This window comes from Pleurodeles waltl, chromosome 3_2 (assembly GCF_031143425.1).
Source record: "Pleurodeles waltl isolate 20211129_DDA chromosome 3_2, aPleWal1.hap1.20221129, whole genome shotgun sequence".
NCBI lineage: Eukaryota > Metazoa > Chordata > Amphibia > Caudata > Salamandridae > Pleurodeles > Pleurodeles waltl.
In genome coordinates this window covers 48,050,926-48,077,607 of record NC_090441.1, presented here as the reverse complement: position 1 = coordinate 48,077,607, position 26,682 = coordinate 48,050,926, and the positions used below count along the sequence as shown (strand labels likewise).

Genomic DNA, 26,682 nt, shown 5'->3' with positions numbered 1-26,682 from the left:
GACGTTGTTCCTGTGCCTTGTCTGATGACTTGGAACAGTGCAGCGTGACTGGGATCTGGAACATAGTGGATGCAACTGGCTTTGTGCAATGAAAACGCTCCCACAGCACCCTAGGGTCTACGGTGTGACAGTCCTCACAAGCCATGGAGTCGTGGTCTGTCTCCAGGAACGAGAGAACAACCATGTGGGGGCCTGTCACAGATATCTGTCTGTGATAGTAGCCACAAGGCCTAAACCCCACCGATTACTTAGGGGACATCCCTGGCACACTGTGAGTCAGTCTAAAAAAAAGAGTTGACAAAATGTTGAAAAAAGATGTCCAAGAAGTGTAAGGAGGTAGCTCTCTCCAGATTTGTGGTGACGGCACAGAAATAAGAGAGCTGATGTTAGCGCGTTCGTGTGGTGCCTATAAAGCAGTGCACACGACATGTCCAGAGTAGACAACGGTGACGCAGAGTTCATCAACACTGCCTATATACACGCAGAGGTACTGCCCGAAAAGTTTAAGGATCCACTCTGACACCTGGGTAAATTCCAAGGTAAGGTATCTGGTGCTGAAAGACTTTATCCGATAGTTTGGTTGATGTGGAAATCAGACACTACTTTTCGAAGGTAAGATGGATGTGTCCGTAAAACTATTCTGTTAGAGTGAAAAATAGTAAAATAATCACCAGCTGATAAAGCCTGCAATTCTTTAAACCTTCTAGCAGAAGTGATAGCAATAAGGTAAAGGGTCTGTAGTTTGACCTATGTAGATGTTCAAATTGAGGATCCATTAATTTAGATAGAGTTCCTGAGGTGGATATGGTATTCTTATTCATGGATAAACTTTGAGGCCTTACAAAAAATCTTGGAACTTCAAAGAAAATCTGTTGAGGAGACTTTGTTTATAGTGGCCAGATGGACTTTGATGGAGGACATCAATGTCCTTTACTGTGCCAATGGCACACAATGTGTTTTCTCTGTCACAGACAAGACACCCAGACCTGGATCAAGCTCAGTTCCTGCATGAATGAAATTGCCCGCTGAATGAAGACCAAAGTCTGAAGCTGAACACTGACAAGACTGAAATTGTGATCAGGAAGAGCACTTCACAGTGGGACTCCACCTGGTGGCCAACAGAGCTAGGGCCGATTCCCACCACCCACGCCAAGAAACTTTAGATAGTCATCGATGCAAACTCAACATGACCACCCAGGTCAATGTTGTCACCGCCTAATGCTTCCATACGCTGAAAAAGCTTTTCAAATGTCTCCCAATCAGTATGCCGAAAATCATCATGCCCTCATCTAAAGCAAGCTGAACAATGGGAATATCCTCAATGCTGGATCAACAAAAAACTCAGAAGAAGGCTGCAGACCTCAGACCAGAACTCAGTGGCCAGAATCGCTCTCAAACTCCAGTGCCGCACTCACATCACACCATATCTGAAGGAGCTCCACTGAGTCCCCATAAACAAACAAGCACAATTCAAACTCCTCAATCTCACTTTCAAGGCACTACATAACAGCGACCCAGAATACCTTAACAATCCCATCTGCTCCCAAAAACCTTTTAGACATCTCCACTTGTTTAGACTCCCATGCACATGGAAAACCAGATCCAGTGGTCAAGCCTTCTCCTACATTGCTCCTGAAGTGTGGAATCATCTGCCGCTACACATAAGAGCTTCCTCTTCATTTCTTGAATTCCACAATAAGCTGAGAACCTGGCTTTTAGATTAGTCCTTGGTGTGACTAGGCTCAGACCTGTTCAGCGCCAAGAAACACTCTCTGGTGCTAGTGTGCTCTATGAATCTGCATAACATAACATCAGACAACATAACATAAGCATGTTTTCAAGGTAGCAAACATGACTGCCTGACTGCTATATTTTCAATCATTGTGCATTGTATACCTGTCTAGCGAGAGGAAAGTTAGGAGGTGACTGGAGGATTGGACAATGTAGCAATAAGACAATACATGCCTATGTAATCTGTAAATGATGATTTGAATAATGAAGAACTTTCCCATTGACTTTCACCACTAGGACAGGATGCTGCAATAGCCGCTGAAGACTATGGATGCAGGACTGATGTTCTAAACATGTACTTTTGAGGTACATAGGACACATGAATTTTGATACTAATGCACATGTTTTCTCTTGATATCATTCAAACTTTTTTTATATGTAACATTTTTAACAAATATCTTTAGACAACAGATAGCCAAATTAAATTTAAGAATATTTTAAAATGTGTTTTTGTTTAAATACATGAACACGTATTTTGAAAAATATTGTACTTTTATGGAAATATTAAACTTCTACAATACCACTTTTTATGAGATGTTGTGTTTTACTACACATTCTATATCCATTGCGGTTTCTTGTTTTTTAAGTTGTGCTCTATTAGGCCTAATAGCTTCACTCGTTGTATGAATTTCCTCAAGTATATCTGCCATTTGTTGCAGACTTCTGGCTATGTCACCACTATACTTGCATATTTGCTGTACATTTGCATGTGGTCAGCAGGGGCAAACAGACATAGGCAGAGACACACAAGTGTCCACATATAAGTTATACACTGCTCAAAGTCAGCAGCAGTAATCTGTCACAGATCCTTCACTGCTTTTGACATATCATACATACAAAATCTTAAGATTGAATTTATTTGACTAAGACATGTTTTTGCAAACCTCCTCAACTCATAAGTGGCCTAATACTATTTTTGTTGCATCATAAACATACATTTCTCTGAATGATGGAATTGTTGTAGCACAGGAGTCACAACTGGCTTTTCCCCTTATATATCATTAGCAACTTGCATAGAGGGCTGGCCTGTAAACCTAAACACCGATGTCTTGACCTGTGTGCATTATTTTGTGGTATTAAGACTTAACTATAAGTGTTACAGTAGAAGTAGAAATTGGGTATATAGAATGGCCAACAGCTCAATTTTTTTAAATGCAATGCTAGTGATTCAGGCGTAGGAAGATCTTCCAGCTCTGACGGTTCTTCTTCTGTCAGGACCTGGGTTGTCCAGTTAGGTTGAGCTGTTTGGCATTACATCAAATGGTAACCTATATGTTGTTGGATGACAAATGTTTGCTTACAGTTTTAAATAATAAGACTTTGATTAATGTGTGTATTTTGATGTAAAATATAAAATATTTTTGTTTTTCCTACATAAAAACATAATTTTTAATTTAAACTGTTTAAGTATTCAGGTACTATAGTATTGGTTTTACAAAGAAATGAAAAATCAATCTATTAGAACTAATGGTGCAATTGGTTATACTTCATTTAACATCCAACATAGAATGCCATTACTTTCTTAAAGAAACCTTACTTTAAATTATTTGTAAAAAATATGTATATATAATTTTTGTAATTGAAGAATAAAAGATTTAATTTAACTTGATTTTGTCTTGGAGTTGAAGTGTAAACTGTTGAACCTTCTGATCCTGCCTTTTGCTGCAAAGTGGATTCTTTTAATTGACTTATTGCAAATAGTAGTGCTTCAGCGCCGAGCTCCCCGCCTGCTGCTGCAGATTAATGTGTCCTGTTGGCAATTTTTTCTTTTGTAATGGACCTTAGGTCTTACCAATGTGTTAACGCCTCCACTCTGCTGCTGGTGACCCTTCCAGTTCCACGTCTTTCTTGAATACTCCTCCAAATCTTTTTTTGTGGTCTCTAGAATTACGATTGAGGTCTTTCTAAACAATTTGCCATTTTCAGCTACACAGTCTTCCTTCAACATTTCAAGCTCTTGGTCACCAAGTTTTCTTTTAATTTCCCTCACAAACTCCTCCTATGGCTCCTGGCTTGACATTCTGTCTCCTTTTAAAAGCTCATTAGGAGGCATGGAAAGGTATGCTTCTCTTCTAGGCTAAACATTAATTATCCAGCAACATTTCCTGGGTCAGTGATGTCATCCTTAGCTGCAGCTGCATCGTTTACAATATGCAATTTAAGATTTGCAATTTGTAATCCATATTGAATTGCAAATCGGAAATCAGTATTAAGTGACAGTGACTATTAATAATTTATGATTTGTTAACTATCCCCATTTCTGAATCATAAAATCACAATTTCAAACATTATACGCCAATTCTCCCTCTGCTGAAGAACAATGATATAACAAGCATGCAGTCCTTGTGCGTATCTGGTATTTGAGAATTTCTGGTGAGTCAACAGCCATATTTCTCAGATATTGTTTCCAAGCATAAAACACTGTCCCAAATAGAATTTGGATCCTTGTCAGAGTTCTTGGCCTGACCTGTACTTCTCAGAAGCACAGACTCATGCTGTCTGTCCTGTCCACACCACAAACTTTCCATCTGAATCCGGTACTTCAAGTACATACTTTCTCATATGAAGTGCTGGCAAAACACTGCATATCACATGCTTCTAATTATGTTACATATTATGCTTTAACTCTAAATTCTATTCACCTCTCCTTGAGGATTGCTAAACCACACTCATTCACTATCATTTACCTAGAGTAACTGTTTTAAAGTCCTGCACAACACATATGGATAGACCTTGTAAATAATTGTCCCATGAACTAGTAACTTTCTTCTTTTCTAGTAAATCGCACTTAGGGTGACCTCTGCATACAAATTCCTTATTACACTAGCAATTGTTCGCAACGTTTGTGATCACTTGCCTAGTCTACTTTAGCAAAGTTTCCCACTCTTTCCAAACTGAGGCACTCATGGAAGTGTTTGTCGACATTGGTAACTTACAAGCAATTTTCAGGTGAGCACAAACCTTTCTTAGCTTTGCCTTGCAAGTCACCCAACACAAAGTGCACCTACATATAAAATGTCCTCAAAAGTTAATATTTTCAAGCAAAAACCTATCCTGGCTATACCTTTGTTCCGTTCATATATTCTTCATAGTTTTGATTGAAGTTCATGAGAATAATACTTGAATGTTCACAGAGGAGCCTCACAAAAAAAAAAATCTAAAAAAAAAAATCACACCAACAAATACAATATAAAGTAACTGAATAACACTTTGTAAATTATGCATGAGTGGACCTTATATTTACTTCCACAGGAAATAAACTGTGTTGTATCTCTAAATCACACGAGTGGACCTCCCAAATAACGGACCCAACAATTAAGTTTATGGTGCCCTAGGAACTGAGTAATTATCTTTGTTTCTTGAGTGGAGCTTTTGAACACTTCATGCACAAACACTTATTAGGAAACTGAGTAAAACTCAATGTTCCTTGGGGGCGGAGCCAAGATGGCAGACGGGACGGGAGCGTAATCTCGAAGCTCCGGCCCGTGCCCCGTAAAAACATCCTGTGGGCCCCCCCTCGGGTCTCCGAGCGGGGCGCGATCGAGGGGGACGACGCCTCGGGCATCCGGCGCCCCCCCCCGGGACTGCCCCCTTTTCTCGCCAGGATGGAGTACCGATAAAGAAGCGCACGCCGACCTTCGCGTGGGCCGCCCCTCCCCCACAACAGAAGGATCGGTGGCGGAGAGGTAGACGCCCGGCTGGCTACCTGGGACCGGCGGGAGCGGCGGCGGAGGCGGCTGAGGTGAGGGGGGGAGACCTTGGGAGAGGCTGCAGTTGAACCACCGGCCTGTGGACCCCCCTCCCCCCCGACTGGGTGGAGTTGGGGGACACGGGCGAAGATAGCCTGCAGGAGGCGAGGTGTACCCCGTGAGAAGAGTCTGGCATTGAATTGAGGGGGGTTGCCGTCGCCCCCCCTCCCAGCGTTGACTGAATTGATTCATTGGGTCCCCCTAATCCCCCCGCTTCCTGATCACATTGGGGGCGGGGGCTTGGAGCGCGGAGCCTGAGGGAGGGGGGGGCGAGACGGGCCTCCCCCTGAGTGGAACAGAGGGGTCACACCGGCGAGATACCAACAGACGACAGACCAGGACCCAATGGAGTACGGAACGCTCAGCCCCCTGGGAGCAAATAGCAGCGTTTAATCGGAGGAGTAGTAGGGCACCCAATAAAAGGCTCGAGCATCACGCTACCCCGCAGTGCCCAACAGAAGGGGAGCAGGTGGGGCCTAATATCTGGGGGGGGGAAGGACGGGGTCCCCCCCCCCCGTCTTATGCGTGCAGCGAGCGTGGGGAGAAGGTGAACCATCTGGGGGAGCGGCCACCTGTGACCCCACGTCGGTAGAGCAAAGGAGACTCTGCGTGCGGAACCACGGAGGGAGGATCGCCCAGCTGTAATTAAGGGCCACGCCGGAGCCCTGCACTAAAACATCCGGCTCCGCTCGCGGTGAGCCGCCCGCCAGCCACAAATTATGGCTACTAGAAACAAATCCACGAAAAACCAGGACCGGCACACACAAGGGCAACCTACGGGCGAACAACAGTTGGCCCCAACCTTACAGGCTCTGGAATCTACTCTGCAATCCCACTCCACCCAGTTTGAGAAAGTACTGCAAGCAATTATGGACACTAAAGCTTCTTTGGAGACCAGGATTGATTCAGTGTCACAAGATCTAAACTTGCTAAGAGTCGATCACCGTAACCTGGCGGAAAGGGTGGGGTCGGCGGAGGCGGAGATAAAGGAGATTAACCCTTCGGTCTTGGACAATCAAAAACAGATACAGCGACTGGATGCAGAGGTAAAAACTCTCTGGCGCCGAGCAGAGGAGGCGGAGGGCAGATCACGGAGAAACAATGTGCGCTTCATAGGTTTTCCTGAAAAATTAGCTGAACAGAGCACAGAAATAACCCTGGAGCAATGGTTGATTAAGGAAGTGCTGAATGGCTCTCCGACGAAATTCTTCTCGGTAGAAAGAGCGCACAGGATACCGGGGAGACCTCCGGCTCTGGGCCAGCCGCCGAGACCCCTGATAGCAAGATTTTTAAATTACAGAGACCGCGACTTAATTTTGCAACAATTTCGCAGCAAAGGTCCATTCAGATACGAAGACTCTGAAATAAACGCTTACCCAGACTTCACACAGGAAGTACAAAAGCAGCGCAGTTCATTCGTGAGGGTCAAACAACGCCTTCAAGAGCATAATATTAAATATGCACTACTATTCCCTGCTAAATTAAGAGTCGCAATGGATGAGCGTATTCATATCTTTACATCCCCTGAGGATGCCTGGACGTGGCTGCATGCGAAGGGCCTGGCGCGACCCCTATCCGGAACGGAGGAAGGAGAGGAATGGCTGACTGCCCCACAGCGAAAGCGCTCCAAAAGGAGACCGAGAGGCCAGCCCACAGAAGAGCAGGCGGCGGAAGAACGGGCAAAAGTCTTGAAGGCCACCCCACTACACACACAGAACACTTTCGAGGCCTTAAGGGAGATATCGGCGGAGGGCCTGGACTCTGACTCGCTCAGCTCGACATCCGGCCTCACGGAATCGCCAGTGGGACCGAAGCTCACCCCCCGAACGGCGGACGAACTGTAAACATAGCCAGCCTCCAGCTCTTCTTCTTCTTCTCTCTCTTTCCCCCCCCCCCCCCTTCTGCTCCGCCCCTGCTTTTTTATCTTTGGCCCCCCTCGCCCGCCCCGTCTCTCTCTCTCTCTCGCCCCCCCCCTCCTCTTCTCCCTCCCCCCCCCGGCGGTGCGGGCGACAACCTGGTCGAGGTGCCCGTACTGAATCCGCGCCTCTACACGTATCGATTAATGCTGCCGTGGGCCCTGAACGGCCCCAACTGTGTCATGGACGGTATTGTTTGGCCGCGGCGGCCGGGGGGGGGGGGCGCCAGGGTGGGGGTGGGGCCCCTTTGGGGGGGACGGACCCAGCGGGGCCCAGCAGTACAGGCAGCTGATGGCTGCGGAAGGGTGTGGGCCATCTGAGCTGGCCGCATCTGGTTGCTTATATGGCCGCCCCATGGGAGTACGAATGGACACCAAGTTTGTTGTTTGTATGTGAGATTAGTAAATTGTTATTAGTTAAAAGTTTTAAAATGAGTGTGAGTGGAGGGTGTGCAGCAGGGTCAGTAGTTAAACTGCTTTCAAAAGGTCATTTCAGGACACAGGGAATATTGTTAGCGCAGACACGAAGCTGGGCAAAAGTGAACGCAATGGAGGGGACCCGGGGGGACATATACGGGTTGGTGGGATGGGAGGCAATCACACAAAATGTAAAATGGCACTAAGAGCAAACCCACCCACGCACCAATATGATATAATCACGTGGAATGTAAGAGGGCTGGGGGCTATAAGTAAAAGAAACAGGGTTTACGATCGCCTCAGAAGACAGGGCGCCCATATAGCCATTCTGCAGGAGACACACTGCTTGGAAGCAGACCTCTGCGCACTGCGCGGGAGATGGGGCGGACAACTGGTGGGCACAACTTACTCGGCATACGCCAGGGGAGTGCTGATCTGGATAGCAAGGGGAGTCCCCTTTATCATAACACACCAGACGATTGACAAAGGTGGCAGATATGTGGCACTAGAGGGGGCCCTGGATGGCAGACAGTTGACAATAGTTGGAGTTTATGGCCCTAACAGTGCCACAGCCGAATTCCTAGACACGCTCACCCCAGCTCTATTGGAGAACCCCGAACCCCCAGCCATATGGGGAGGCGATTTTAACAGCATCCCAAGCACAGAACTAGATAGGTCCGCCAATGCCCCAAAAACAAACCCAAATAGAACAGCCAGAAGCCCCTTGCTTGGATGGGCGGCGGAAATGAGAATATTTGATTTATGGCGCATGAAACACCCCCAACGGAGAGAATATTCATTTTATTCAATACCACATAAGGTACACACAAGAATAGACACTATATGGGGGACCCGGGATATCTGCGCCCTGACAGATAAGGCAGAATATTTGGCTAAAACACTATCCGACCACTCCCCACTACGAATAACACTGAATTGGGGCAGGAGACGTTCGCAGATCCCTACCTGGCGGATGCAAGGGGAGTCCCTGCAGGACCAAGCGTTCAGAGAGGGATTAAATGCTGTGGTGAAACAATACTGGGAAATAAACAAGGAGTCAACCACATCCAGAGCACTAGAATGGGAGGCACACAAGGTCGTAGTAAGAGGGTACTGTATCTCAACTAGTTGGGGAGTCAGGCGCACGCTGCATTCGGAAATAAATAAACTAGAAAAGGAAATGGGGGATTTGGAAAAAGCGGTGGCAAACAAAGCGATTCCTTACTCAACACTGAAAGAGGCTCGCACAAAATACAACGAAGCAGACAACCGCCTCCGAAAACATGATCACAAGTATCGCTTAATGCGACTACACGCGGAGGGAGACAGGGCAGGCAGGATGCTAGCGTGGCTTCTTCGTGAGAATCGGCAACATTCCCCGATCGGGTCTATAAAAGGGAACGCAGGTAAAATGCTCACTACGCAGGACGAAATCAATGGGGTTTTCAGGGAGTATTATACTAAGTTATATACCAAACGAACTACGTGCACTCCCCAGCAACTGAGATCCTTTCTGGAAGACTCCCCAATGACACAAATATCGCTAGCAGACAGGCAGCAATTAGATGCCCCATTCACTATGGAGGAAATTGACAGGGCAGTGATGCAGATGCCCAGGAATAAAGCCCCAGGTACAGATGGACTCCCCATAGAATACTATTCCAGTTGCTCGCTGCACCTGAAGACACACTTGATGAAGGTGTTTGAAGAGGCATGGGTCAGCAAAACGCTGCCACCCACAATGAGAGAGGCTATGGTGGTGGTCCTCCCTAAAGAAGGCCGAGACCCCACCAATGCTAAATCCTACAGACCACTATCACTCTTGAACCTAGACTGCAAAATCTTAGGCAAGATTCTCGCCAATAGGCTCGCCCCGCTAATGCATACAGTGATACATGAAGACCAAAACGGCTTTATTCCAAAGCGCAACACTTCCTTAAATATCCGTAGACTCCTGGGAGTAATGGGGGATACCCCTCCAGAGGCCCATGATGAGGTGGTACTATCACTAGACATTGAGAAGGCATTTGACACTCTGGAGTGGGACTTCCAATTCGCCACAATGCAATGCATGGGGATAGGGTCGAAGTTCATACAGTGGGTGCAGACACTGTACACCAAACCACACGCCAGGGTGAAAACAGGCGGGGTTATATCAGATAGTTTCCCAATCACAAGGGGCACAAGACAGGGTTGCCCACTGTCCCCCCTACTGTTCGCCATGGCAATGGAGCCGCTGGCCATCCGCATTCGGGCTGCACAGAGGAACTGGGGGGTAGACAGGAGTGGTCTGTATCATGGCATATCGCTGTACGCAGATGATGCGTTAATATATCTGCGAAAAGGGTCTGAGACGATCCCTCGGGTGATGTCTCTGCTGACTGAGTATGGGGACCTCTCTGGGTTGGTGGTAAACTGGGACAAATCATGCATATTTCCGCTAACCAAATGGTCCCCGGCAAGACAAGAGAATGCCACGACCGGCCGTTTGAAATGGTGCTTCGACACATTCAAATACTTGGGGGTACATATATACCACAAAAAAGAAGACCTCAGAGACGGGAACTTAGGGAGGGCACTGACCTCCATGAGGGGGTCACTAAGTTTCTGGACTAAACTCCCACTGTCACCCCTGGGCAGGGTGGCGGTGGCAAACATGCTGCTGCTGCCTAGGTTACTATACTACTTCGCGGCGCTACCCATCTGGATCCCCAGGAGTTTTTTTTAAAGGTCTGAACACAGTGTTACTGCAACTAGTGTGGGGAGGAGGCAGGGCAAGGGTTGCACTCGCCACCCTACAGTGCCCGCTAGCGGCGGGTGGACTGGGCGCCCCTAACTTCGAACTGTATTATGCAGCTGCACAACTACAATGGATATTGAACTGGTTGCACAGGCCAGCACAAGCGGAGTCCAAGTGGCTCCTAGCGAGGCTGGAGGGGTCCCCGCTCACCTCATGGTTAATGAGCAGGACTAAGAGGACCCCTGGCAATCCGCTTACAGAGGTTGCGCAATTATGCTGGCAAAAATACATACAAAAAGACCATAAAACACTCCCATACTCACCACTCCTAACATTAGAATTGCTCCCAGGCTGTGTGGAAACGGTGGGCTCACATGCACTTAAGACTTGGACAGAGGCCGGTATTGCGACGGTTGGGGATTGCTTTGAAGACGGGAAACTGATGACATTTAGGGCTATCCAGGAACTAACAGCAGTGAACCCCGGACAATTCCTGTCATACCACTCAATCACCCACCTGATCCAAAGAACGTGGGATATGGGGGAAGCGGAACCTGAGTGCTCTCCTACACTACATCACATGCTGAACTTCGATAGTCAAACAAAAATAGTATCGAATACGTACAAAACTCTGAATAAGCCCTCCGAACTTATTCAGGCGAGGCCAAGGGATAGGTGGAACGCAGTTCTCACCGACCAGATAACGCAAGAGGAGTGGCTGAAAGCCCTCAATCACGTAAAAGCGGTGTCCAGAAACTTCAGGTTTCGCTATACACAATTCAACTATGCACATCAAACTTACTTATCCCCAGCCAGGATCAGTCGCATGTTTCCTGGGTCGACAACGAATTGCCCGCGGTACGGCGCCTCAGGAGCGCATTTCTATCACATGGTGTGGGAATGCGCCCACACACTCGAGGAATGGAGGGGCTTGACAGAAGTGGTAGCGGAAATAACAGGTCTGACATTAGCAGCAGACCCCAAATCCTGTTTACTAGGGCTGAGAGCCAGAGAAAAGAAACACCGACACCTATATAAGTTTGCAGACCTTGCATTTGTGTTATACAAACGGCTGATAGCTTTGAACTGGAAGGCCCCCAGGGCACCTGATCAGAAGGCCTGGCGCTCCTCACTGCTGTGCTGGTCCAGGACGGAGGTCCTGGTACTTAGTAAACTTGCACGTGCGGGACAAAATCACACAGGGGAGGGAACCTGGGAAACATTAATCACCCGGCTAGCTGCTAAAAATGATGAAAGACCACCATGAAATAGACAGAGAAGCCGGGTAGGCACAGAACTACGCCAGAACAAGTATCCAAACCTGGAACACAAGACAAGGCAAAGAGGAAACACCCCCACCCTCCCCACCAGTGAAACCAACACAAGCAACAACAGGGGCCCGCAGAGGAATGTATACATGTACCAGTCTCAGGCTAATAAAGTGCACCACTGAGCCACACACAAGTCCCAAAACATACACAGGTCCTCCCCCCCAATCCCCCGCATCATAATCAACAAGTATTATCAGAAATAGACCCACTAGCGCCAATAAATACGCTTACCCAAGTTGCGTGGTAACAAATAGGACAAATCACAGTAAGAATAGACCCAGAGCTGCTATATTTAAGGTGGTGGGATTTTAGTGTGTCAATGTAGATGTACGAGCATTGTTTATGTTAATAAAGAGAATCCTGTCGTGAATGTCCTCAACCGGAAGTACAGGTGGGGCGGTGCAACACTGTAACTTTGTAATTCTGAGTGTGTAAACATTTAAAATTCAATAAACATATTTAAAAAAAAAAAAAAAAAAAACTCAATGTTCCTTAGTAAACATTATGGGGTGGACCCCACACATAGATTATCCTCAGGTCTGTGAATGGATGGTAAAGTAGCACTCTACATATTCAATGTTTCATCTTAACTAAATGACAACTGTAATCAATCCACAATTGAGAGGTTTACACTATTTTCAGAATATAATATGATCTTCTACAGGTTATTCCAATTTACAAGAGAACATGTTAATCAAAACATTTCCCATGCATCTAATAGTGTAAATATGTGCCTTCTTGTTGTCTATCACCAGTGCCCAAAAACACCCAACACCAAGAAATACATAACAATAAAACAGAACATATCAAGCAGCACATTTCAAAAACTGCAACTACAGTTCCAATTTACAAAATATTTGTGTATCTGACCTCAACATGTTATTCAGTGCCCCCTACTTAAATTTTTAATTAGCCCTACCCCAACATAACGCATTAAACAGACCTCTGTAATGATAATGAACAATACACAGCACCAAAGCTATAGGCCTAGCACAGTACATGTCTATAACCTTACAAACCTATAAAGCAAAAACACTTAGAGGAAGCTAGCTTATAAACACCACATATCCCCATGTGTGCAATATTGCACCCAAGTCATATCACCAGATAAAAAGGTCTTCAAACCAAACAGCCTCCTTGGGCTGAGTAATAAACAACTGTGCACTCAAGCTGGACAAAATAAAATGTATAGTAAATTGGCTCACACATCCACACTAATAATGCATTACAAGATTCCTGAATGGAAAAGAAGCACCTGATTTAGCCCATTTTCTAATTTGAAGCGATACCAAACAATGCCTTGAACAGATAAGATGTTCTCTGACCAAAATTTATGACAACTGATCACCTTCCATTCGGTCAGTGAGACTCTCAGTACAGCAGAAAAGCAGCCAGACTATGAAAGCCCCAGAGGAGTATACACATGGTAGTTATAAGATATACTAAAGCTGGTAAAATTACATAACAGGATAAACTGGATTCATCAAATGCAAATACATGGTAAATTGTCAAAACAACAACCTCTGGGGAAAATCATCAGCTCTGGCCATCAATGAAAATTTATTTTATTAAGTAGTTCGTTTATAGCAAATAAGAAGTTAAGAAGTCAGTTCCTGAGTTGTAAAAGTTTATTCACTAAAAAGGTTGCTAGCTGCCTGGGGATCACTGTCTGAAACCAATATTTCCGTAATCCTATGGGATCTTTTACACTTGATTTGTAGGGCACTTCCTTAACATCAATACAATGTACAGAAAACCAATGTTCAGGTACATCAACTGATTTTGTTATAAGTCTACAACGGTTTGTCTGTGCCATACCCTTCCACTGCCATCACACCTTGTGAACAGCTTGGTTTGTTTATGATGGCATTAGTATGTAAAGAATAAATTAAGTAAGAGAAACATGGTCTACTTACCCACTGTGAGATCCATGTTATGCCTCTCCCCTAAGGCCCTCAATCTGTATAGACAGCCACTCTGGTAATAGTACTGGAGGAACTGAACAAAACCTGTGAGGAATCAGAAAACCAAAGTGTAAATCTAGCTTCTTAATTGAACCACAAAAGCGGCTAAAGTCAATAGTGGGTACTTTATGGGTCTGGTGAGCATGCTGATGGCTTAAACGTTCGTGCCTATTGCACAAATTCCAATACAACAATTATTAAAGCTCAGGACATAAGCATTGTGGAGAATGGTGCGGCTTCCACCATGTTCAAAAGCAGAAAATACAGTCCAAACACAACCTGCCAACTTTTCACACTTCTGAACCACTTAGAGGTTCCCCAGAAACACAATACTTTCTCTCCCCCCCCCACCCCTAGAGACAGCAAATAGATATGCATGTTTAAGCTTCACCGTAGTCTCTCAGGCTTCTACTCAGTCCCCTACAAACAATGAACGTGCATGCATGAACTTTCTTCTTATCACTAAAGGTAATCCCCCGAAAGACATCAAGCAATGAATATGCAGGCTTAAACTACTCCACTCTCGCACAGCTAAGATTTGCCAAGTTCATGCCCAGACATAGAGCAGTAAAAAACAGGCATGCATAAACTTCCACATCGACCACTCAAAAGTACTCCTCTTCAAAGACACTGATCAATGTACATGTATAATGTCTCTTCATAACCACTGCATTCCCTAGGAGACAACACACAATGAGTGCTCATACTTAACTCTTCCTCACCTCCCTCACACCTAAAATTCAAGTTGATAAACAAGCTGTTCACCCACCTGCTGCCGAGAGAGCAAACAATGACTGTTGAGCATAAATTTGATTCCTCACTATTCAAGGCTACCTCCCAGAGGCACTCTGGACAAGGACTACGAACCTTCTATAAACCACTCTGGCTGGACAGAGAGTAAACAATTTAATGTATGAACTCTTCTTAAACAGTCAAGGGCACCCCTTACCCTAGCCCACTCCTTACCAGTAATCCACAAAAGAATCAACACACTGGTCTAAATGTGAATACCCAGATGGAGGCTGCTACAAATAAATGAACACTTTACGCTGTTTTCTAACAATGTATAGAATACTGTCACAGGCAGATAAAATTCTTCTCTCATCCCTTCAGGTAATCCCCGCAGTGAAGCAGCAAGGACAGAGACCGAGGGCTTCAGCCTCTTCTCTCATATAGAGTACACTGACATGGAGCCACAACTCGTTGTGACTGACAAAGCTGATATGTTAAGGGAGAAAAGCACCACCTTAACCTACTTCTATCCATAAAGGGGATCTACGCATGCTGAAGGAACAATACTGGAGGGTAATTCCTAAGTCAGTGCCAGATCTCTGGACAATTAAATTCAGTTGTTTTTCATCCAACCTCTTTTAGAAACTTGACATTGAAAAATGAGTGTCACATGCTATAAGATGGAACTAAACTTCGAGACAATAGAAATCCTTTTGCATTTGTCAATCTATCTTATGCCTACAGGACCTTCTCTTTTTGCTCATTTGCATTAATTTATTTACTGTGTGTATGCAAAAATGGCTTACTTTGGTACATAGAAAAGGAGAGGTACTGGTTTCGAAAAATCTGGTACATCAAACCGTCTGGCCTGAAAGAGGGATCACAATATACAGGATTAATGCAAACCAAAACATGAGATCCTGAACTTCTCGAATTCCCCATTCTCTGGCATGTATTCTGGTGTTTACATCACTGCTTATAATGGAAGATGCATGCTTTTCACATTCTCTCTTTTTGCTGGTGTTCATAAGCATTCACGTTTTAGGCTAAGGATAACTTTAATGCTTGTTTCCTGTGTTCATCTATTGTGAAAGGAAAATTAGTAATGCACCCTACAGCAACTGCCAACACACCTGCCCATAACACCAGATGTGCTATCAAACATGTTTTCAGCTTCCCATGCACGTGGAGAAAGAGGCACTATCCTGTAACTTAAAAATGTCAAGAGGCTGATCTTTGTTGATCTTTGTTGATCTTCTAAATTAGAAGAAAACCTTTATACAATGATAGTCTGTGGGAGCATTCTTTCTTCTTTGCTTGCTGCCTTTCTCCCTCTGCACCAGCTCTTACGAGTTTCTTCCACCTTCCATGTATCACAACAGAGTTAAAACGTCTTACGCAAGTAAATAGCCACTTTGTTTAGGTTCCCAAAACGCAGCCACAGTCATAGCCTAAACAGATGTGGCTGTCGGAACCCAAAACCAAGTTAGCATGAGATTGCATGGCTAGCAATGGACTTTCCATTGTGGCAAATCGCATTTCGATAGAAAAAAACATTTTATCATGAAGAAGTTTTCTATTGTGTCCCAACCAGCTTCTTGAGAAAACTGACCCAAGAGATCTGCTTTCTGTCTTGCATGCTTTGAGCATTTGCATGAACCATAAGCAATGCTCATGTGCTACTAAATTATGAGGGGTACTGTCAGCACAAACCTGGCTTAAGAATAAAGGCACATCTACCAATGCAACCATTAACATCTCTTCTGTTTTGTTGCCACTGACACTGTTAGTTACACTTTCTTACGCTAAACATTATAGTTAACCTCAACTGTGCAACTGTCCTTTGTTGTAAAACGTCTGCTTTGGAGCTTTATGATAATGTCACAAAACAGTTCCAGACACTCATGAAATGAGTTCATTAGTAAAATAAACAAATAACTTTTGAGAGCCTTTCTCGTTGCTAGGTTGGCAATACCAAGTATACACTTGCTATTTTTCCAGAGAGCTACAGGTAGAAAGAACAGCGATTACTTCAATTCCTCATCCCCAAATGACTGTTCCCATGGAGACCCTGCTGAAAGTGCAATGCGTCAGCAGACTGTACAGACTCACCAGGTCAGCATGACACCAGACAGGAAGGTGGAGACGTAGTGATTCAGGACCCACCAGCCCTTGATTCTGAAAAAGAAAACAATCAGAAAATCCAAGACCATAATCCTTCTTCTGCATAAGAATCAGGGGATGCCAATGTTCTAAGGAAACGCAGCCTATTTGGGCACTCTGCGAATCCAATGTAAATTGATTTCTGATAAGTCACAAGGCTACAAAAAGGTGAAATTATTTTGGGATGATCTGATTGTTCGAATTTGTCAACCAGACAAATATACTCTGATGTTATGGATTAAAACTCGAAATGGAAATACGAGTGTTTTGGTGTTTACATACCCATAAATCAGAAATCTGGCTCCAGCGATCTGCTGTTATAAAAGCCTATTAGCTGCATAATAAAAGGACATCTCTTCCAACAGTTTGTTTTTTAAGAAACAGCCTATCCACTTTTTCAGGCTGTGTATTTAAACCAGAAAAAGTGCATCCGGTGAAAACAGAAGCCAAAGGCCTCCCCAGGATATGTTTACCCTCAGCACCTTCAATGAGGCAATAACAGGAATCCAGCCATCTCCAAACTTTCCAATGCGCTGCACAAACATGTAACAAACTGAGGCTGAGATTACACAAGCAGTCTACAAAACGCAGATCTTTCAGAACTGCCTCTCAGGGACTTTAAGGTATGTGCTTTGTATACTGCACTCACAATCTTTCATTCAACAGTAGGACAGGCAAGCAGTGGGGAACACCCACTGACATGCAGGAGCATGCAACCTCATACCTGTAGTGGATAAAACAAAGTTACGAGCCCCAACATGCAAAGTTCTGTTGGGCTGGCTTAAACCATCGGTGACTTCTCTACACCATTTTGATGTGCTCGGCCACCCACTCAGACCAAATAAAGAGACCCATCGAAGAGATTAAACTCGGCTACCAGACCCACCTCGGTGTCTTGGAAAAAAAACAGTCAGTTTTGTCATAGATATTAGTGAATACTCGACAAACTGATTGGTATTTAGTGGACTAGTAAAATAACTATTTTGTACACTCAAAAAATCAAAACCTCGGATTTAAGGGGGTTTAGCCCATGCTTCTATTTTAAATTTCTTCAAAATAAAATGTTTGTGAGAAACAAAGTCATAAATCAAGCAAAACTAGTAGTTTGCTGAGGGTACAAAGCTCGTGATGAGAGAATGCTAGAAATCAGAACATTTAAACATGTTACCACCACTGATGCTAATAGTGCTTTTACAGCACTAACGTACACAAGTCCCATCCACACAGTCAGTCTTTGTTATACCCATACTTATGTCTAAACTGTGAAAACCTAAAACTTCCTATTAACTAACTCTCCAGTTAAGGAAACAGTAAGGATACTTGCGTGGGTGGTGGACCCACGATGCGTGGTGTAATCCATGAGAGGGATTCCATGTTAACTATGTAGCCTTTTTAATGACAAGGGGTTGACCAGTGTAGGCTGGGTGGATCGTGCTGGTTCAGAATGTAGCTGTGAGGTGACTAGGCCTGTGTGGCAAAAGGCTGTACAGACCCCATACTAAGAATCTAGGGGAGATTGAATACTATCCGCGATGATGCACAGCAAAGACTCTAACTTTCTGGTTGGGAAAATTATAATGGGAAAGACAGTTCAAAGATGCACGCAAGAAACATGAAGAAGTTATTAGAACAAATATGGACACCTGATTGTAGTTGGGCTCTCCTGGACCAATTCTATTTTTCTATTTGCCATTATCTAAATCATTACAATGAAAAAGAAAACAATAAAAAAAAACAGGGACATAATATGTCATGCAGCTGGTTTAGGGGTCCTCTATTTTAACTCCAGGCACCACACACTTTTTTCAGGCCTATGAGTCTATGTGCAGTTCCCATGTTCTCGCGTCAGATTCTACACTATGAAGAATTTCATAGAGGATGTGTAAACAGCCTTTGTGGAGCTATTGTACCCTTGCCTCTCAAAGCAGACCTGAGGATTAAATTCAGCCTAAGTGGTCTTATCAAATATCTGGCAGTGGTTAATGTCTCACTCACGGCTTTTGTGCACTGTTTAACTTGTTATGGCTATTTTGACTTTAGCTTAGGTTCTGAGGGATGGCGTAGTTTTAGGAAATCTGTGCACAACAATATGTTATGATAGCTGTGTGGTTCTAGTTTCATCTTTCTTATTGCTACAGCTGCGTCTCAGCCCGAGTGTCACTTACACAAGATTTAGATTCCGTTTGATGGCGGGGAGACGCTTGGTGAAAGAAATGAGAACCACATAAATGTGACACATGAAAATATTCAGGTTTTGGTATTGTCTGAAATAATAATTCACACACTTAATTGCCGTTTGTAAGACTGCATTTAGATGTTTTTATTAACTATTCGAGAAAACTTGAAATGAGAAGAAATCCCTCACACAACAGGTGCTGCCCTGAATCTCAACCAATGTCATACTCAGCAAGGCTTCTAGTTCTCACAGCTGCACTAATTGCTGCTTCCTCTAACCTACACAGGGAGGATGGACATGCAGAGCAACAACCCCAGCGTTGTTAATCTGAAGTGCTTTCCAGGACTTGTTCCCAGGTCAAATATCAGACACGCTGGGGTTCCATACACTACCTTACCTTGAACCATTGTTGATAAGAATACTCTCGCGGATGGTAAGAGTGCAGTAGTACCAGACCAGGAGGAAGTTAAAGAGTGCATCCGTCACCCTGTAAAGGAGAGGGCGAGACATTAGTAAACAGCAAAAAAAAGTAAAAGGCAGCTGCTTTCTTACTAGATCTCTGGAACTTCACAGAAACTAACAAGGAGCAGGCAAGAGAACGAGCGACTGTCTCACTATGCTACTAAAAACTGAAACCCTGTAGGCTATTAAATTGTGTTGATATCTGATTATGGTGTATGTTTAAAAAAAATATCTAACAGAAAGAAAAACAATTCATAGTGTCAAAGTGGGGTAGCAACCTCATCAAAACCATCTTTTCACCAGTCTCCTTTCAAATGTACATGACCAGGTTGTGTTTGGGTATATGGGCACCTCCTTGAAATTACCACATTACTGATTAGATGACTTTGAACAAAACTGGACATTTGATTCAGGCCACAGAGGATATCCAGGCCTTTTAAATGATATTCATACAATTTGCCAATACCACAATTTTTCTACGCCCTTTTAGTCCTTTCAGTGCTTTCACCAAGCACGGATCACTGTGTCGACTATATTGGAGGTCCACCCATTCACTATGTTTTGCAGTAGGATTAAAATTATTTGGCTTTGGTGTTTCTATGTATCGCAGAGCAACAGGCCTGCTCCCAACATTCTTGTGTATGTGTTCCACCATGACGGCATGTTCTTACACATACTTACCTAATCTATACCTCCATATGTTTTGGCCAGATGTTTCAGCAACCAAATAAAAACAAATATACAGAGTAATACTACTTTACATACTCTAAAATGCAGTTCACAGTCCTCCAGCCAGAGATCTATGCCTCGCCTATCTTCTCTGTGTACTTCTCTGAACTGGTGGCGGAAATCTCCGTACACAGGGATCAGATTTAGTAGCAAAGTTGGCAGCGACAAGTGAGAGTGGTTGGATAATGGACAATAATTACTCCTAAATGAATAGGGTTAAGGGTAATCGAAGTGGTGGTTTAGGAAGGAACCTACTAATAAAAACACATGCTCACGCAGGGTAAGACAATTGCAACAGCAGTAGTACTGACAAAAAAGGTTCAAATATACACCAGATCAGCTTTGTAGATAGTCAAGCGCCACACATGGCAAAGCACTGGTACTGCAACGCAGTGCCATATAAATCAATGGAGGCAGGCAACAACACATTGTCAAACATGTAAAATAAATTACACTGAATAACATTTTGAATCAAACTTTATTTACATTATTTTTACATTTATAATTTCATTTGTTGTTAAACAAAAAAAATACAATTTGAACGGTGCTTTCCTAAATACAAGTAACAACGTTTAAGTAAACTATATTGTAAATTATAAAAAAATTATGAAAATAACAAACAAATTGGATCCAAAACGATGAGGTATTCAACACATCCATGAGGATATTTTCTCCTATATGTAAATGTACATTTAAACTTGAGGAGATCTATGCAAGCAAACTTAAGTTTGTGAACAGGACCCTGTATGTTTTTTAGGCTTTTCATACAACAAAGGCTAAATCAAAACTTGCTATCAAAGCCTAATTTACAGCGTTACCGCATACATGTAGATGAGATGTTTACTCTCAATTATATTATGCATGTTTCTAACTCGCTCAATTATTTTAACAGATTGTTTCTGTGCTGTACAGAAACATGACGTTCCCTCCACCCCTAAGTCAAATGGCATCATTGTGGTGTTGTACAGTCAACAATGGTCACACTCCCCCAGTTCTCTTTGGGAGCAAGGACATTACCACGGTGTGAGTTAACACTCTGAGAGAGACGTGAACACAACTGCCCCATATGACATAATATAGCTCAACCATGCCACAGTCTGTACTTTTTTTTTTAATCAAGTTGACTTTAACTGGTGTAATTATGTTTTCATCTTCCATAAAATTGTCTTTTTTTTTTTTTTAAACAGATTTAGTTTGTCTGTAGTTCAAAGAACTTGATTTACATTTAAGAAACTGACTTTTTGACTATGTCAAGTGGTTTATGATAATCTTAGGAGAGCCCCTCACTCTATTTCCCTTTAGCTACAGCAGAGACTTACCTGGAGTTGAAGACGAATCGAAACATGAAGGAGAGAACCATCAGGATGGTAGTGAGGTACAGCTTGAACTTCTCATACTCATCCTTATAGGCAAACCTGCAGGTAAGGGACAAAGCTATAGATGAAACCCATAATCACACCAGCCGGTGGCTTCAACCTTGCTGTGTCGGTTAGCCATAAACGTATGATACTATATTCATGTACACATCACTAAATATGCACAACCAGGCATTCACGTAAGCACTCCTACAGAGCCTCACTGTCCTCCATAATTTCTTCTTGATCCAGGATAACAGTAACCGCTATTTCACCTTCTGCTGTCATTCTGTTACTGGTTTTCTACTCACCTAAACCAGGTTACGCAAATCAGGTGGGAAACACCACATATATACACTGACATTTTACCACACTACCACTGGGCCCAGAAGCTGGACCCACTACTAGACATCATACATCCCCATCCAACATGCCACTTCTCCTCACTGAAACCTATCGCATCTGTACTGCAACAAACCCACCCACCCATACGACTAATCTCTACTATTCAAATCTTACTTAAGAGTCCTACAGAAAACTCACCTGACAGAGCATCTCTCCAAACAACATAGACATATACAGAAAACATACATAGCCAGGAATGCACAGCTAATCTGTCTCTCAAGACGTACACACTCACAAAACCAAACACAATCACACCTCAGTCAGAAACGTCTACAGCAACTACCACTACCCACACTCTGGAAGAAAACAGAAAAACAAACAGGTAACTTATACACATTCAACATAACTGCCAGACCAACCAAAAACAAAAAACACCAAAAGACTACAATTTCATAGAAGAAATCACTTTGGACATGCTGAAAATAATATTTTAATAACATTAATATACAATATGGCTGGATGACTGATTCAAACCACTTTCAAGCACTATGATCACAGGAGGTTACTGAATTAATCAAGGAAAAATAGGAAGCAACATAGCTATAATTCACAAACCTTCATGCCATCTTGCAGACAGTAATAGACTAATAATGTTTTTGTCACAAGCTGCAAAGCAAACAATGCTCCAAATGCTGTGCATTAATATCAGCTCCCACCAAGAGCACCCAGAACGTTTTTCCATGAAGGCTGCATAGAGTATGTGGACCTCATCAACTCCCTTTCAAGTCTAGCTAAGCATCAAATATAATCCAATAACTATTTCAAATAATATCAGAAAAAGGAAACCAGCACACCAACACAAACATCTGACACAGAAATCTAAAATGTGTCAGCAGTTTGTCTACTTCTGTGACATCACTTAAGACAAAATATATCAAGAACTCCAACCATTTAAAATGGTCCCTTACCAGAAATCACTTTTAATATCGAACACTGCAACAGTTGCAACATCAATACAATCTTAACCCAAAGCCCCCAGCAGACGAATACCACTTAGCTCTGCATAAAGAAAAAACAGAATCCTATGACCCTTGTCATGAGGCCCCTTTGCTGAGGGAATTTCTAAACACTATCAGCACAAAGGGAATAGCACGCTTAAGACACATTCATTTACCTGTACAATCACTTCTAAAAACTGAGCTTAACCCAAGCGTACCAGCTAAGTTCAGGCCATTTGCTAAAATGTTTCTCAAGTTCAAAATCAAGATAGGGATATTCAAAACAAATCTCTAAATATGTTTGGATATCAACAGCGTCACTGATCTCTCACGATTCGGCTTCTGTCTACATCATGGAAAAAAACAGAATCCCTATCAGTAGCACAGTACATACTTAACATAGTAGGAAACAGATGACGCACCATACTGAGTACTAATCGATCTACCAGCAGAAACTGATCCACCTTGACACACTAATGAACTCTACCACACGAAAGAGATAAAAACCAGAAGTAAGAGTCTCAAACCATTCACAGCATCCATTCTATGTGGACAGATAGGAGTGCACATCAATGGTGCCAATTAAATCTTTATGGGTCAACTAAGATTATGGAGGCAGAGAACTACACTAAAGACGTTTGATGTACCACACTACTGCCCTGGCACCTGCATGTCACAACACTAATTGACTACACTGGCTACAACATGCTGATAGACCATTTCCTTAAAAATAGGCTCATTTGGGGGACAAATGTAAAAAAAAAAAAAAAAAAAAAAAAAAAAAAACAAACTGTTCTTTTCAGTAAATCTCCAGTGTGTGTGGGTTATTGAGTTCTCTCTGTTTTTCGAAATGATTTGCATAAAGGGATCTTCCATGTTAATTCTTGCAACTTATACCTGCTTGTGAATTTTGTGCAAAGAATAAAATATAGTTTTTGCAATTTAAGTCTAATTAGGTTGGACAATTCTGTGTATGAAAATTTAAATGACATTATACGAGACAGACATCAATTTATATGCTGCTACTATGGTAGCTGTTCTAACTAATTAACTAATTCATTTTTGATGTAACAGCGAGCTGATGACACAGCCGCTCTGCAATATTCTGTGGTAGTTCTGTTAATAAATTTCCAGGACAATAAGGATTTCTTGCGTAGGATTTATGACATCCCATGGGAAAGTGATTATTTCTTAATCACTTTAGATGTGAGTAGTCTATACACCTGTATGAGACATAGCAATGTAGTATAGGCTCGCAGCCATTTTTTAAGGGTATGTTCGCTTTCTCTACTATTTCACACAGAAATGATAGATTTTTGGCTGAAGCTTTGGCGGACTACAACGCACATAAACGATCTGTTCCTGATCTGGAAAGACAAAAAGGGGCAGGAGTAGTCCAATTCCACTGCTAAACTGAAGGAAAATACATACAATAAAAAATTTGAAGGGAACATCCGCAACGTGAGCACACAATTCCTAGATCTCAAAGTAATGGTAGGAGGCAACAGCGTGGTATCAAAATTACACAGGGAAAGCACAGTGGGCAATACTGCATGCACAGAGTAGTCACCCCAAAAGCTCAATAAATAGTATCCCATATGGAAATTTTCTATGGGCTGATAGAAATTGCAGCTCTGATACCACCTTCCAGGAGGAATGTAAAGTGATGACAATGAGATTCAGGGAACATGGGTATAAGGAGTCCGTCTTAAAAGGGCATTTGAAAAAGCATAGAAAGTCTGCAGAGAAAACCTACTTGTCCCCAAACCTGCCTCTACCTCAGAAATCCCAACTGTGGAAAGATTTATCACAACCTTTTGTAACAAAGCCAGAGAAGTGAGGAACAATGTCAATAGACACTGAGATATACTAAAAACTGAAAACACCCTTTCAAATGTATTAGACAGCCATCTCAATATTACCTTCGGGAGAGGGAGATCCTTAAAAGACAGGCTTTGTAAAAATGAAGTTGTAGGAAAAGCTAATAAGCCTGGTGTAGTAATGGAGGGTTTCTACAAGTGTGGAAGTTGAAAGGCTTGTAAATATAGCCATAACATGAAATAATACTTTTCCCCACTTAGCAACACACACAAACGCATTGACAAATATCTTACCTGCTAATCACATTTTTGTGTACGTGCTCTTGTTTGACCCTGTGAGAAACTGCATATAGGGAGCACACCACACACAGTAAATAAAGTGTGTGTTAGAACACATGCAAGGATAAACAATACCCAGTGGCACATCATTTTGGAGCAATGCACAAAGCTGACAGGGAACTGTCACTTTTTGGGGGGAGGGGAACCACACAAGAAAACTTAGACAACTTGAATCTAAGCACGTACGAGAACTTGATACCAAAGTTCCTAATGGCCTCAACTTGGATGAGGCAATATTCATCCATTTGGGAGATTAGATTCACACTATGCCTTTATTTGTGTGGCTGTGGAATGTGGGGTTTAGGTACTGTGTGTGGGGGGTGAGGCGGTTAGAGAGAGGGGAAAAATTGGTTTTTAATGGTTAGCTTGTTTATGTTTGATGACGTATCAGCATCTCTGATTTTAATATATATGTTTTGTGTTTATGTCTATACAGGGTGGGGCCTTCCTTTCTGAAGTGGTTGGCCACCTGCATCTGTGTTATATTTGGTTGCCCGTGGGGCCGGACTCATTTCTTCTATTAAGCACCCTCTGAGTCTTAGGAGCCGAAAAACATAAAAGAGATTAAATATATTTTTTCTTCTTTTTTCCCTCTTTCTCTTCAAATCCTACAATTCTTTCTTCTTTTTGGAACGAGGGAAGGTTATGGGCTTTGATCATCCCTAGGGATATATATTGCATTGTCATAGCCATTATGATAGATAGGAATTCATATATTAAATGCATCCCTACCTAGCAAGCCATTCTGAATGGTATGTATTTTCTAGCCCACTAGGACATGACTTTTGACACCTACGCCCATTAACCCCTTCGATGCCGACGGCCTGGAGCCATCCAATGCGTTGGTGCTTGTGTGTGTCGGATGCTCAAGGTCGCCTGCGCACATTGCGCTGGAAATCCCTCTGGTGCGGGCACCAGAAGGATTTCCTTCTCAAATAAAAGGCCTCAGGAAATGGGGAAAAACTTCTCCATCTCCCAAGGCTGTTTCTTTCGTTTCAGTGGATAGATGATCAGTCAAGTCATTTCACTGAAACTGAAATGAGCAGAACGGCTCGTTTCACTTTCACTTTCTCAGTGCTCAGAGGGCTATCTCAGCCCCCCCGAGCACCAAAGAAGATGGGAGATGTATATCAGTGGTTACCCGGCCCCTTCCCAGTGGATCCCTGCTTGGGATCACCCAGGGAGGGTGATCCCCAAGCATGTATCCATCCATTAGACACCAGGGAGAGGGTAGAAGCCCCTTGGGCAAGTGCTTTTGCTCCCCCCTTAATTATGTGGCACAATCAGTCTTTCTGTCCCCCCTGGGAGGCAGATGGGGGCAATAGCCCCCGATCTGCTCCCCCCCCCCTTAAGGAGTGGGGCAGAAAGCCCACTAGACCCAGAGATTATTTTTTTGATATATACGGGTGGAGGCCACCCATCCCTATAAAAAAAACAGTCTTTCTGTCCCCCCTGGGGGGGCAGATAGGAGTTAACCCCGATATTCCCCCTTGGCGGGAGGGGGCAGAAAGCCCACTAGATTTTTTATATAAGAGGGGTGATGGCTGCCCACCATGGGCATGGCCATGCCTCTGCCCCATTTAAATGGGGACCAAAGTCTTTCTGGGGTAATTACCACCGATCTGCTCTCACCAAATCTGGTGAGAGACACTCATG

At 43.4% G+C, this 26,682-nt stretch overlaps 1 protein-coding gene across 1 annotated transcript in view; it reads right to left on the bottom strand.

Annotated features, from left to right (window-relative positions):
• Positions 1-26,682, bottom strand: part of TMEM120A (transmembrane protein 120A) — a 121,347-nt gene that overhangs the window by 17,603 nt on the left and 77,062 nt on the right. Inside the window, exons 5-9 of the mRNA XM_069226726.1 lie at positions 21,489-21,584; positions 19,376-19,465; positions 16,752-16,817; positions 15,446-15,507; positions 13,860-13,952 (exon numbers count right to left, since the gene is read on the bottom strand). Of these exons, the coding sequence (XP_069082827.1) occupies positions 13,860-13,952; positions 15,446-15,507; positions 16,752-16,817; positions 19,376-19,465; positions 21,489-21,584 (407 nt within the window). The remainder of the gene's footprint in view (positions 1-13,859; positions 13,953-15,445; positions 15,508-16,751; positions 16,818-19,375; positions 19,466-21,488; positions 21,585-26,682) is intronic.